The 14,793-nt window shown below is 43.5% G+C and overlaps 2 protein-coding genes across 2 annotated transcripts in view; one reads left to right on the top strand and one right to left on the bottom strand.

Annotated features, from left to right (window-relative positions):
• Window positions 1-7,650, bottom strand: part of LATS2 (large tumor suppressor kinase 2) — a 103,163-nt gene extending 95,513 nt beyond the window's left edge. The window contains exons 1-2 of the mRNA XM_084643788.1: window positions 6,999-7,650; window positions 2,430-3,218 (exon numbers count right to left, since the gene is read on the bottom strand). The gene's annotated coding sequence lies outside the window, so the exon portion shown is untranslated. The remainder of the gene's footprint in view (window positions 1-2,429; window positions 3,219-6,998) is intronic.
• Window positions 7,651-7,764: 114 nt separating this feature from the next.
• SAP18 (Sin3A associated protein 18) lies at window positions 7,765-14,038 on the top strand. The gene is made up of 4 exons (XM_084644318.1): window positions 7,765-7,925; window positions 8,069-8,178; window positions 11,974-12,096; window positions 13,471-14,038. Exons 1-4 carry the CDS (start codon window positions 7,854-7,856, stop codon window positions 13,625-13,627), a joined length of 462 nt encoding a protein of 153 aa, XP_084500444.1. The 5' UTR covers window positions 7,765-7,853; the 3' UTR covers window positions 13,628-14,038.
• Window positions 14,039-14,793: the final 755 nt, after the last annotated feature.

Below are 14,793 nucleotides of genomic sequence, written 5' to 3' on the forward strand. Positions count from 1 at the left end.
AGACCTCTCAATACTCCTAGTTGAGAACCACTGACCAATGGAAGACACCAATAAGAGAAGTGTATCCTAAGCCCTGCCTGTAGCATGGAGATAGATGCCTAAATCCAGGCTGCAGGGAGGTGCCTATCTCCGCTAGTGATTCACAGCCCGTCCCTGAACCCCTCTCCTGGAGTCAGGTGGCTTTGGTGCCTAAGTCATTCCTTGTGAGAATGAGTCAAGCATCTGTCTTAATCCACACAAAACAGTGGTGGTGACAACTTTTAGCCCAGTAGTTAGACCTTGGGATGTGGGAGACCCAAGTTCAATTCCCCCTCTGCTTGAGGGGAAGAAAAGATTTGAACAAGGGTCATCTTCACCTCTCAAGAGAGTGCTTTAACCACTGGGCCATGTTGGTGTTGCCAGAGAGTGAGCTAGCAAATGACTTTATAGGCTGGTGGTTAAAGGCACGTACCTGAGAGGTGGGAGATCCACGTTCCAATCTCCCGGCTTCAATGAATAAGTATTATCCAAAGCAGAACAGCTTCAGCTGACAGGGACCCATATCAGAATATCTCACAGCTCAGAGGTTAGACATCTCTCATAAAAGAGGTGTGGGAGACCCCTGTTCAAATCTTTCTCCCCCTCAGGCAGAAGGGGGAGCTGATCCCAGGCCTCTCACATCTCAGGTGAAGGCCCCCAACATTGTACTTAAAAGTTATCATGTGGGCATCACTCCTCCTCCAGCTAGATTCTGATGGGACCCGATCCAGCAGGCAGCCTCTGAGCACACCCACTTGATCAGGCACAATGGAGGAATTAGGCACTCCTCTGCCTATCTTCCACCAGTCTCTGGATTGCACTGGGTCTTAAGCAGCAGACAGGCATCTGAACAATGCCTAGAGTGAAACAGCAGGGTGCCTGCCCAGATGCAGAAACATAGGTGCCTAGTGAACTCTTAATTGTTAATTAAGTGTAGGTGCCTACAGCATTAGGCAGCAGCCAAGTGGAGGTTTGGTGGATCAGAGTGGGCCCTGAAACTGGAACTTAGGTACAGTTGCCCTGAACTGTGACAGGACTAAACAGTAGTAACAACTTAGGCCCAGACCCTCAAAGGGGCATAGGTACCTAAACATCAGACTTAGGCATCTAAGTCCCTCTGTGAATCTGATGCCTGTGCCACCCCATTAAAGACAATGGCAATATGCTGACCCAACTGAAGTCAATGGGGCCGGGATTTTACCCAATGCAGTTAACTATGGCCTAATCTACAATATGAAAAGTTTGCCAGAAGAGCTATAGCAGTGCATCCTCTTAGTGAAGATGTAGCTTATACCAGCACAAGAGTACATCTGCCAGTATAGCTTATTCTAGTTCCCTGAATGAAATGAGCTGTACTGGCAAAAAGACTTTTATGCTGGTATAACTGCATCTACACTAGGAGCTTTTGGTGTCATAGGAATGTCATAATTAATAATAAAAATCCTCCCCCGCCCCAAACCAACATAGCTATGCCAGCAAAACTATCTAGTGTAGACTTGGCCTATGAATTTGGCCTGTAGAATCTTTATTACTGGTAGTAGTGCACAAGCCAGAAAGAACCAAGGTAGACTTTTAGAACCATGTCTGTATGGCAGACGGTTGGAAGACTACGGCCCAGATTCATTACTCTAGTTTTATGGAAGTATAATTCCACTGAGTTACTCCAGTGGAGTTACAATGATGTAAAACTGAATAGCACTATCGTGAAAAGACTCCATCTTTTCACCTATACACGTAACAAATTTGATATGGAGTCACTGAGACTCAACAAACACGGAGCACGTTAATACCATTTACAGTGTTTTTTTAGAATATAATCACACACTTAAATACAAGCAAGCAACTAAGCTCATACCTATCATCCTCATGAAGGTTTCATGGCAAGAAACCAGGGTGGATAAAAACCAATGATTTAAAAAAAAAAAAACACTGATTTTTTTAATTTAAATCGGATTTTTTTGATAAAATGCTTTTTGGAGGAAAAAAACCTATCTAAAGATAAAGATACATTATAGCTCAAAGAGATCTCATCATGGAATAGGGATTATAAATTCTAATTCTATAGTATGAGATGAATATATTCATGTAATGTTTAAGAAAAGTTTTGTAAATGAGTTCCAATAGTTCATGGATTAGGGACCCAATCTTATGGGGTTCCAGGGGCTTCTGTATAGATTATTTAGGTTAATCTTTTTATCTACCCAATGGAACTCAGTGCTCAGTCTAGAAGATACCATCAGAGATGCTTAGTTTTGCAGTTCTCAAACTGTGAATTTGTGTCTCCAGAGATAACATGCTTGTTAACAGCAAAAATGTTTTTAAATAAATAAATAATATACAAAGGTGAGACATAACAGACCTCAACCCTATTGTCCCTCTGCAAATTTGTGTACACAGAGTCAATACCTTACCTCTCTCTAGAAGTGCAAAGTTTCAAAAAGTTCAATGAATTGTTGGGGGCGGAACAGATCTGGACAAGGAGAAGAAGTCTGGAGATGAATGTGAGAAGGGAGGGACAAGCAGTAGAAACAAAAATGAAACTGTTTGAGCAGCATATTCCAGAAGTCTTGAGGTCTTTCTGAGTGTAGCCTTCATTGATTTGAGATCTACCATACCATTCTCTCACTAGAAGGGAAAACCCATAATAGCAGCAGGCTATAAAAGAGACCCAGTTTGGGAATATTTTAATGAAGTTCCTCTACCTGTGGCATGCGTGCAAAATGCAAACAGTGCAACAAAGAAATGCAAGGCCTGGTAGCCTGAATGAAATAACATCACGAGAAGAGTTCCTTCTCAGGAGGAAGCTGCATTGAAGATGATGAAAGGAACATGTCTAAATATGCAGGATCTTCATGTTTGAGCAAAAAATGTAGTTGTTACTCTATGGCACTATCATTTTAGATGCAGCTGTGATAAAAAAAATAAATAGCTGAAATAGGCAGATCTTCCTTGTACAATTTCACCCTTAAAATAGTACCGAGTGTCAGTGAATGCAATGATTAATACTAGATGAGCAGTATGGTAATAATAATTAAATAACTGCATTGACTTATTTTGTTTCGGAGAATCCATCCTCAACATACAGGATTCTGAAGACTATCCACCTTCAAGATCACAATCATTTTCTATAGTTTCAGAGTTATCTGCCAATGACAGTGTTTCAGTCACATCATGTACGTCACAGAGGCACAGTATATCACCTGTAGCAAAAAGAAAAAAAAAATCTCCATCATCCAGAAACAACCATAGATAAATTGGTGATAAGAACCAGCAGATTACAAAAAGAGGTAATTGATGAAAAAATTGCCCAGTTTGTTTATGCAACAAACTCTCCTTTCCGTATGATTGAGAACCCACACTTCATTAACATTGTTCAGTCATTAAAACCAGGATACAGTCCACCCAACAGAGCAGATGTTGCAGGCAAATTGCTGGATAAAGTGTATGAAAGAGAAACTGAGAATTGTGCAAAAGGTCTAGAGGGTAAAATTGTTAACCTGAGTCTTGATGGGTGGAGCAAGGTCCACAATGATCCTGTTTCAGAGTAACAGCCGTGTTAGTCTGTATTCGCAAAAAGAAAAGGAGTACTTGTGGCACCTTAGAGACTAACCAATTTATTTGAGCATAAGCTTTCGTGATCTACAGCTCACTTCATCGGATGCATATTGTGGAAACTGCAGAAGACATTATATACACAGAGACCATGAAACAATACCTCCTCCCACCCTACTCTCCTGCTGGTAATAGCTTATCTAAAGTGATCACTCTCCTTACAATGTGCATGACAATCAAGTTGGGCCACTTCCAGCACAAATCCAGGTTTTCTCACCCTCCGCCACAAACTCACTCTCCTGCTGGTAATAGCCCATCCAAAGTGACCACTCTCTTTACAATGTGTATGATAATCAAGGTGGGCCATTTCCAGCACAAATTCAGGTTTTCTCACCCCCCCCCCTTCCAAAAACCACACACACAAACTCACTCTCCTGCTGGTAACATGCTTGGCTGGCTCCCTTGGGTTACCTGAGCTTGTTTCCTTCTTGGGGAAAAAGCTAAATGGTGGAACTCTCCCAAGTTCCATCCACTCACAACACTTAAAATGAGATATCGCTCATGCACTCCCTTGTTGCATGCTTTGATCAGTAGTGAAATTGTTAAATTAGCTGATGTTTAAATAATCATTGCTGGGAATCTGAGTTAACACCTCCGTTGACACCTCTGAGTTAACACCACTGAGGATCAACTCATACTCCTTAGACTTATTGTTTCATGTTCTCCCAAATTCAAACAGAAGTTGCTGCATCAGATACATTCAATTCATATTCTAAAGGTTTCTGCACAACATTGAAGGCTAGAGATTTACTTTTTTAAAAACAAAAGCTTCTATTCTAGAGCACAAGGTTGCAAATTGGGAGAGTAACACATTATTATTGCACACCTTCAAATCTGAACACTGGGGAAAACTGTAAATGAAAGTTAACTGACTGGCTTAAGACCACATAGCAAGTGGTGGGACAGGGCAGAACAGAACACAGAACTCCTGAATCCCACCCCTCCATTCTGCTTACAAGATTACAATATTTATATTTTCATGCTTAAACCCATGTTAAAAGTTGCATGCTTATATTTTAATTCAAAATATTCCTAACTTTATCTTGCAAATATGAGAATATATGCATTTTTAAAAGAATGTAAAATTTCAGATTCAAAATCAATTAATTGTGATTGTGAGTGTATTTCATGAACAATTACAAAAAACCATACTTGAGCTTTCTTAAAACTCAGACATGTTGGGTCATTTTTCACATAAGTAAAGTGTTCAGAATCTAATAGCAGGAACTACTTAGATTCATAAAGCAGTGCTTTATTTGTTACAGCTGTTCTTTTATGATACCTGAACCCAGACATAATTATATCTGCCTGTTATGTCAGAGAAATTTAATTTTAGCAATGTGAAAAACTGCATCATCTTGGAATTCATTCTTATGAATGGTGATGATGCTGAGTCACTTCCTTTGATAATTTAGGGAATTATAATTATAACTTAATTTCTTATGATTTTTCCTAAATATTTATCTACCCCAAAAGAAGGGAGATGGAGGTGCACAAAGATAGGTTGTGTTGGTTCTCGTATCATATTAAATGTACTACAAATCAAAATAATAAAAAAAACCAACAATTTATGTTAGTTACATTAAATGTGACCTACAAAGGTTTTTGCTTGTTTGTTTTGCAATTGGACTCATGCTTTATGTTTTCAAAAAAAGTCTGAAAGTTGTATGGATTTTTTTCCTGACTATTTTTTAAACCCTGAAATATTGAGAATGCCAATGCACTGAGGCCAGGAAATGCAAATGTGAATGCATAAACTGTAACTCTATCCCTTTATGCATATGTATTACAATTTATGTGATCACATACTCCTTTTTAAACAACACACAATGTATCATACATATTTCTATAATATTAGGGCACAATTCAGAAAAGCATTTAAGCATATTAGGAAAGTACTTTGCTGAATCAGGCCTTGGATATGCAGGTATAGCAGTTTTTAGTATGGTGTTCTACTTTGTATATGCAAGACAGAGTTCATGGACTCTATTTCTACATACTTAAGGAACAAACATGCTACAAATGAATTATAACAGATTTAATAAGAAGCATTATATAAGTACTTATAATTAGAACTTTAATTCTTTCAATAACTACATTATTATTGATAGTTCACAAATAAATCAATTAAAATATATTAAATATAGTTAAATACGGTGAATCAGCAAACATACATATATTTCTATGTCAGTTTACAGCAGAATTCAAGGTTTTTGTATTTGTGAAGTTAAAAAAAATGTATTCATAATTTTCAAAGTAGTGTGGAAGAGAAAGTTCCAAAAAAATTCTGACTTGAATGGAAAGAAACATTTTCTTTAAAACAATCCTAAACTAAGTCCAATACTTGGTGAAATTAATATTTTAACTTTGTTGATCAAGGATAGGCCATATGAGAAATACTCTCTAAAGCCCCAATCCTGCAAAAACTAACTTTATGCCTTGAGAGCAGTCCCATTAATTTCTCACAATATGTAATTCTCTGTAGGGTTAGAGCATGAATGTATAGTACATGGGTGGGCATAAGTTAAAATGCATGAAAACACAGAAATGCCAATACATCATAAAACATACTGGACAAGTATGATGATTAAACTAGTATATATTTTCATTCTTTTCTACCTATAAATGTGACATTTTCCCATTCATCTTAATCCTTTGGGCCTATTATCAGGACTGTTTTATTGCTGAGCCTCATATCAGAAACATACATCTATCTTTCTCCCACCTATTTGGCAGCACACAATAGTTGAGCCAAGAGTGACATAACATAATAATCTGTTCTTGGAAAAACAAAAGCATAAAATGGAGAGCTCAACTATTTGTGTTCCAGCCTATGACGTTAAGGGGAACTCAACTCTAGTTATGATTTACCCCATTCTAATTTATTTTTTCAACTACTTGAAATTACAGCAGGTTATTACTACACATTTATCTGCAGCAGACATCTCAGTAAATCTTTCTCCCTTTGAGAAATGTCATTCTGTAGAAAACAAATAATATTAGCCTATTACAAGCGTTTCATCTTAATTAATTAAGATCATCTTAATTCCACCTTCTCTGTATGTGTATCTATCTATCTATGTATCTTCTTACTATATGTTCCATTCTACGCATCTGATGAAGTGGGCTGTAGCCCAGGAAGGCTTATGCTCTAATAAATTTGTTAGTCTCTAAGGTGCCACAAGTACTCCTAAGCTTTTCAAAGTATTAGAAGATGCTGAGATGATTTATCCTGCAAATCTTGAGACTCAATTTGTGAACTTGAAACTGAGCAGAACAGAGAAAGTTATTTTGGGACATGAGCAACACTTCATCTTCACGTGACAGATAGGATATTCCACTCAACCCATAAGTGATTCTGCACTTACCTTTGAAACAATTCTCTTTGGGTCCTGTGAAGTCCTGCCAGCCAGCTACTAGTAACTGAGATGCCCCAGAATGCAGCTACCACAACAGTAACTTGGCTGGAGCAACGCAGCCTATCGGTTTGGACATATGCTGTAAATATGCAAAAATATTACACAGTTTTGAAAAAACAGCAGTTTACGGCTTGGGATACAAGTAATAAAATAACTCTCAAAAGAGCATGGTGCTTGGTCCTTGGTGCAGCTTCAAGCACCCAGCTAACACCATTGAGGTCATCGACGTTAACTAGTTCATTGCCGATCGGCGGTCACGGCCGGAGAAAGCAGAGCTCACTCAGTGACAAGGTGCACGAGCGCCTGCGGGCGGCACCGGCACGCACTGACCCCAAGCTGAGCGGGGAGACCCCTGGGCCAGGCTGGAGCGGAGGAGTCCAGAGGCGCAGCTGAGCTCCGCGGCGCAGCAGGGGCGCGGTCTGCCCGGGCAGGGGGCGTCAGGCTGCTGGGCCCGCAGGGGCCGCTTGCCGAGCTCCCCGCGCGGGCCAGGCGCGCGGGCACCGGCCGCTGCTGGGAGACGCGCCCACGTCACTCCGGGAGCTCCAGCGCCGCCTTCGCCCGGCCCGGCTGCACGCAAGCTGTGAGCGCGCGGCACGCAGGGGGCGGAGCCTGGCTCGGGGAGCCGAGCCGAGCCGCCCTTCCCCTTACTGAGCGCGCGCGTGGCCGAGCTCCTCCTCCTCCGGTATCTCGGCGCAGCGGCCGCGCTCTTCTCGCGAGAGTTTAACAGAGCGCGCGCCCGGAGGCATCCGGGTTCCGCTCCCCGCCGCCCCGCCCTGTGTGGCCCGGCCGGAGCCCGGAGGGAAGATGGCGGTGGAGTCGCGGGTTACGCAGGAGGAGATTAAGAAGGAGCCGGAGAAGCCCATCGACAGGGAGAAGGTATCGCGGGGCAGGTCCGCCCAGGAGCGCTGGGGGGGGGCGGGCGAGAGCGGCGCCGGCTGCTCGGCCTCCCGGGGGCCGCGCCTGGGGCCGGGGGCCGCGCCTGGGGCCGGGGCTGACGGCCTGTGTTTCCCCCCTTGCAGACGTGCCCGCTGCTGCTGAGGGTCTTCACCACCAACAACGGGCGGCACCACCGCATGGACGAGTTCTCCCGCGGCAACGTGCCCTCCAGCGAGCTGCAGATCTACACCTGGTGAGCGCGCCCCGCCGGGCGGCCCTGCCCGGGGACCCGCCGCGCTGCCGGGCCCCGGCGCTGCTGGGCTGCAGCTGCCCTATAGACCAAGGGCGGGCCGGCGGGCTTTTTGGCCTGAGGGCCGCATCGGGTTTTGGAAATTGTATGGAGGGCCGGTTGGGGCAGGCTGTGCCCCCCAAACAGCCGGGCCGGGCCCGGCCCTTACCCGCCCCCCCATCCCGCGGGCTTCTCGTCCCCTGACGCCCACCCCCGGGACTCTTGCCCCATCCAGCCCCCCCATTCCCTAATGCTCCCCCCCCCCGCCCCGAGATCCCTGCCCCGTCCACCTCTCACCCCGCTCCCTGTCCCTGGAACCTCCACCCTTGACTTGTCCCCCTGCCCCACCCCCCCTTTCCTGACGGCCCCCCTGTTCCGTGCCCTGATCCTAATCCACTCCCCTGGCCCCTGACCAGCCCCCGACCTCCCCTGCCCTCTATCCAATCCCCACTCCCTGCCCGGAGCACCGGTGGTGCCGCAGCCCTGCCTCTGCGCAGCACAGAGCACCGGGTCAGGCTGGGCTTTGCAGCTGCGCTGCCCCCGGAGTTTGCAGCCCTGCCGCACAGTGAGCTGAGGCTGCGGGGACAGCGGGGGAGGGGCCGGGGGCTAGCCTCCCGGGCCAGGAGCTCAGGGGCTGGGTAGGAGGGTCCCACAGGCCGGATGTGGCCCGCGGGCCGTAGTTTGCCCACCTCTGGTATAGAGCCTGCCACCTGGCCTGTGCGTTGTTATCACCTCTGGTGAGCTGCTGGGCTCCAGCACACTCTTGATCCAAAACTCTATACAATCTGCCATGCCCTAATCTTCCATAGATGTTAAGCAGCCTTTTAAGTGCCTTTTTCCTTAGGTTTCTATCAGGGTCTTGCACTGTAGTTGTAGGAGTGTGTATTTTTATTAAAAACAACCGTTGGCTGTAATAGCTAAACTTAGAAAGAAGAAGGCTACTATTGACCTGTTATGATACTATATCGTTTGTAGCCATAGTGACTGGGAATCTCATTCCTAAGATTGGAACAAAGCATTTCATATGTAATTTAACTAATTATAGGTCATTACTAGAGATTCTGTATTTGATGTGTCAACTGACTGCCTCAGATTTCAAAGATCTATATGTTGGAATACTCTTCATTAATTTGGTGTAAATACACAATACAAAAGACTTCTTACTTCAACACCCTTGTACATTTGAAATTCTTTATTCCAAAGTAGGCCTAAACATTACTTTGTCTTGAAAACTGGTTGTTTTGGCTCCCTGTAGTAACTAAGGCCATGTCTACACTAGCACTTACGTTGGCAAAACTTCTGTTGCTGAGGTGTGTGGAAAAACACACACCCCTGAGCGACATACATTTTGCCGTCATATTCGCTCATGTGCACAGTGCTGTGTTGGTGGGAGACACTCTGCTGCTGACATAGTTACCGCTCGTTGAGCTGCTTTTATTATGTCCACAGGTGAGCTCTCTCCCGTCTGCATAGAGCAACTACACGAGCGATCTTACAGTGGCGCAGCTGTATTGGTACATCTGTGCTGCTGTAAGCTTCTACTGTAAATGTAGACATGGCCTAAGTTCCATGTCTCTTGAAGACTACCAAAAAGGTTATCCCAAAATGTTGAGTATTGTATAGAAATTGTGTCAATAATTTTTGTGCTATGTTTTGCATACATTTCATGTGCACAGTTTGCATGTGGTATTTCGTGTATTGTGTAGAAGGTGTACTCTGGTGGCAACCAGTGTTCTTTATGAACTCTTTTTAGTCCCTTAAGTTTAGTTTGGAAAACTAGTCTGGCCCCAAAGGTGCCAGAGTTACTCTTCAGAAACATTATTTGTCTTCAACATTTGAAGAATGTCAAACTTAGTCAGCATCAGCTACACCTAACTGGGGAACGAACTTCGTCTAAAACTTCTTTCTCTCCAGGTATCTTGTTACTACTCCAAACTTCCCATGTAGCAAAATTTTCTTGAAACTTGTGCATCAATGACCTAGTTGAACAACCTATTCACAACAAAAGTTAGTTTAGAGGCCCAGTGCTGCTGTATTTATTTTAATGAGAATTATCAACCCAAACCTGGTCTGGAAATTTTTGCCTTCAGCAGAAGTCAGATTAGGCTCTGTCAACACAATGCCCTCTATTGACTTGTTGGCGCTAGAATGAACAAACCCTTCCCCTCTCCCCCCTTTTTTTTTATTGTGCATACCTATTAGTTCTTCTTTTTAGCTCAGATAATTGAATCCTTTTGTTCTTGGAATCTTAGACTCAAGGTTTTAGTCCTGACTGTAAAGGTAGTTCTCCTGTCAGGATAGTAACCATGATCTTATTATAAGGCTGACTTTGACTTCCGCTATCGTGTGTATGTACATTAAAAAAGCTTTCAAATTATAATTGATTACTTTATATTAGAGGTCTCAACTGAGATCAGGGCCTCTCTGCAGTAGACACCTTGCAACTACATAGTGACACTGGGTCCCTATTGTGAAGAATTTACAATCAAAATAGACTAGACAAAGGGTGGAGGGGAAACGGGTACAGTGAGGTGAAGTAACTTGCCCAACATCATAGTAGGTTAGTAGCTAAGCCAGGATTAGAACCCAAATCTGAGTCCCAGTCCAGTGCCTTATCGACTAGACCATTTTGCCTCAAGTGTTTAATTGGTGTCTTATGTCTTCAGATGTTTAGAGTAAGTCCTCACTGGCCACAAAAAAAACATGCTCAGAAAGTTTTAAATAACTGAATTTTTTAGGTTAAATATGGTAACTCCTCACTTAACATTGTAGTTATGTTCCTGAAAAACATGACTTGAAGTGAAATGATGTTAAGCGAATCCAATTTCCCTGTAAGAATGAATGTTAAGGGGGGGTTAGGTTCCAGGGAGATTTTTTTTTTTTGCAGTACTGTAATATAGTTGGGAGGTTCCCCCGCCTTACCCCACACAGGCACCGCCCACAGGCACTGGAGACAGTGAGGCAGGCAAGGAGGCTGAAGGTGCTGTAGGCTAGGAGAAGCATGTTGCATAGCTGCAGCTTCCCCAACTCTGCGGGGGGCTCAACCCTCGGCCCGCCCACTCCACCCCTTCCCCCAACCCCCACCCTTAACCCACCTCCTCTTCCCCCACCTTTACTCCCCACGCTGTGTCCTAGCTTCTCGCTCCTGCCTGTGGCAATCAGCTGGCTTGCGGCATTCAGGAGGCTGGGGAGGGAAGGGGAGCTTACGCGCTGAGTCCTCGCTCCTTCCCCCTGCCTCCTGAATGCTGCAAGTCAGCTGATTGCTGCGGGGAGGAGGGGGAAGGCGCTGATCTGCGGGGTCTGTCGGCGAGCAGGAGGCGCTGTGTGAGGGGGGCGTAGGGGAGCTGATGGGGGGGCTGCCAGCTGTGGACGAAGCAGGCAGCCAAAGTTATAGCGAAAGCATTGCACAACTTTAAATGGAGCATGTTCGGTAATTGATCAGGGACATAAGATTGAAACAACGTTAAGTGAGAGGACGTTAAGTGGGGAGTTACTGTACTTTAAAAATGGATCCTCATTGAAGTTTGTGAAGTGACTAACATAAAATACGTATTACATAGAAATACAGAAGTATATAAAAATCTTACACTGCCCAAATGTGAACTATATATTTCCTTGCTTTTACGTGCTGTTTTTGTAAGTGATAGTACATAGTTAACAAACATCACTTACCTTAAACAGGGTTTGACATTTTTATATATTTGACAACCATATGAACCATCCTGATGAGTTGTAATGTCTTTCTCTTTTTAAATCTAGGATGGATGCAACTTTAAAAGAGCTGACCAGTTTAGTGAAAGAGGTCTACCCAGAAGCACGGAAGAAGGGCACGCACTTCAATTTTGCAATAGTTTTTACAGAACTCAAGAGACCCGGTTATAGGTAAATGACATTTCTTCTCCAGATTCATAGAATATATCAGTCAGCAGAGCTGTAAACTGTTTTTCATCAACACTTATTTAAAGTCTGATATCATCTGAAATCAAGTCCTAATAAAGAGAACACTCCATGGTGACTGCAATGCTTCTAAAGTTTCTCTTCACCCTTTCCCAAAACAATGAACATGAGTTTGCCCAATCTGCTAGTCACCTCGTAGGCAACCAGCCAGGATATGTACCTGTAGCTTAGCGTAGCAATGGAAGGCTTGTTGTCTCAGGTGGTATGGAGAGTGACTACATCCTCTATCTAATAAATGCTTATGATTTAGGGCCCTACCAAATTCATGGTCAATTTCACAGTCATAGGATTTTAAAAATAGTAAATTTCATGATTTTAGCAAATTTCATAGTGTTGTAATTGTAGGGGTCCTGACCCAAAAAGGAGTTGGGGGGAGGGGGGAACGGAGGTTGCAAGGTTATTGTGCGTGGGGGTTTGCAATACTGCTACCCTTACTTCTGCGCTGCTGCTGGTGACGCTACCTTCATTGCTGGGCAGCTAAAGAGCAGCGGGTGCTGGCCAGGAGCCCAGCTCTGAAGGCAGAGCCACCGCCAGCAGCAGTGCAGAAGTAAGGATGGCATGGTATGGTGTTGCCACCCTTACTTCTGCGCTGCTGCCTGCAGAGCTGGGCCGTGAGTCAGCAGCCGCCACTCTCCAGCTGCCCAGCTCTGAAGGCAGTGCAGAAGTAAGGGTGGCAATACTGTGAAACACCCCACCACCCCCTCAAAAGTAACTTTGCAACCTCCCTGCAACTCCCTTTTTCAGACCCCCAATCTGAGAACCCTGTTCTCCCCTGTAAAATCTGTATAGTGCAGGGTAAAAGCACACAAAGACCAGATTTCATAGGGGGAGACGAAATTTCATAGTTCGTGACACGTTTTTCATGGCCATGAATTTGGTAGGGGCCTACTTATGATCTTAAGACTGATATTCCTGTCATAATCGTCCCCTGTGATGTAGACATTCACTCATCAGTGACCAGTTAAAGGGCAGTGAATGTGTCCTGCTATGTCATCTGCAGTGTTTTCTTTACTAGTTTTGTTCTCTTTAACTTGGCAGACAGTTTTTTTCTGAGCTAAAATTTAATGCAAGTTTACATAATTGTTCTATCCTGAGTTGTATTGTTCGTCTAATGAAGACAGCATGTTGCGTGTGAGGGGGGTGCCATCTTAGTATTCAACTAGTTAAAGACAATGTGGGGGGGACGACACTAAAACCATTCACTAGAAGATTATATTTGGGCCTGAAATGAGTTTGCAGTTGAGAGAGATGGACTCTTTGCCTCTAATTATTCATTTGCATTTCACTTCCTCCCTGCAGGGTGAAGGAGATTGGCAGCACAATGTCAGGCAGAAAGGGCACAGATGATTCCATGACTCTGCAGTCTCAGAAGTTCCAGATTGGAGACTACTTGGATATAGCAATTACTCCTCCAAATCGTGCACCACCCCCATCAGGACGCATGAGACCATACTAAGTGACAAAGTGTCACTTTGTTTAAAACTGATCATGTATATTTCCCTTTGATAGTACTTGCTGCTTGAAACAGGCTCTTTTTTGTTTTTATTGCTAAGCAAGAACATCTGAGAACACACTTAAGCCTTGGAAACATGGGTTACTTTTAAATCTTTATTTTACTTGTTTAGAAGAAAATATCTTTCAGCAGCTTCATAATCCTTTTCATAGTAGTTATGGTCTGAAAAGTAGAAATGTTCAGTGTTTCAAGGTCTCTAAAAATATGAGCAGCATAACATAGAAGTGTTCTAGTTCTGTTAGAAACTGTCATGTTTGGAACAAATATATTGCTATGTCATCCAAAATTTAGTGTCTGTTTTTAAAGATTAAACCAGGTCTGCGTAATAAGTGTTTAATTAAACTGTTAATGTCAGAGGTTGTTTCATCAAATTGTGGCCTCTAAAATGAGGGGTGAAGCTTTCCCTGAATGACCCTGTAACTGACTCCTTTGTGGGGTGAATGGAGTTAATGCGGTGTTCACTCTGTGCAAAGTCATTAGAAAACTGGGCTTTAAGTCTTTAAGATAATTTCATCTTTAGTGGTAAGTCTTTCCCAGCTGAGTGAGATTCAGGGAAGGAACTTGGTATCTTTTAAAGTTATGTAGCTGTTTTTCAGATTGTAGAAAAACTGGTAAAACTGGTTAGCTAGTTGATCTAAGACATAAATACACCACATTGTAAAATGTCAGTTGGCAAGAGAGCTAAAAATCTTAAATTCCAAATGCTACATTTACATTGAGTATTTTTTAGGGATAAAGAAAAGGAGTACTTATGGCACCTTAGAGACTAACAAATTTGAGCATAAGCTTTCATGAGCTACAACTCACTTCATCAGATGCCTTTTGTAGTGATGATCAAGGTGGGCCATTTCCAGCAGTTAACAAGAACGTGACGTGTTCAATGTGTCAACTGCTGGAAATGGCCCACCTTGATTATCACTACAAAAGATTATTTTTTCTCTCTTCTGCTGGTAATAGCTCACCTTACCTGATCACTCTCGTTACAGTGTGTATGGTAATACCCATTGTTTCATGTTCTCTGTGTATATAAATCTCCCCACTGTATTTTCCACTGCATGCATCTGATGAAGTGAGCTGTAGCTCACGAAAGCTTATGCTCAAATAAATTC

This window comes from Lepidochelys olivacea (genome assembly GCF_965140295.1).
Source record: "Lepidochelys olivacea isolate rLepOli2 genome assembly, chromosome: 1".
Taxonomy (NCBI): domain Eukaryota; kingdom Metazoa; phylum Chordata; order Testudines; family Cheloniidae; genus Lepidochelys; species Lepidochelys olivacea.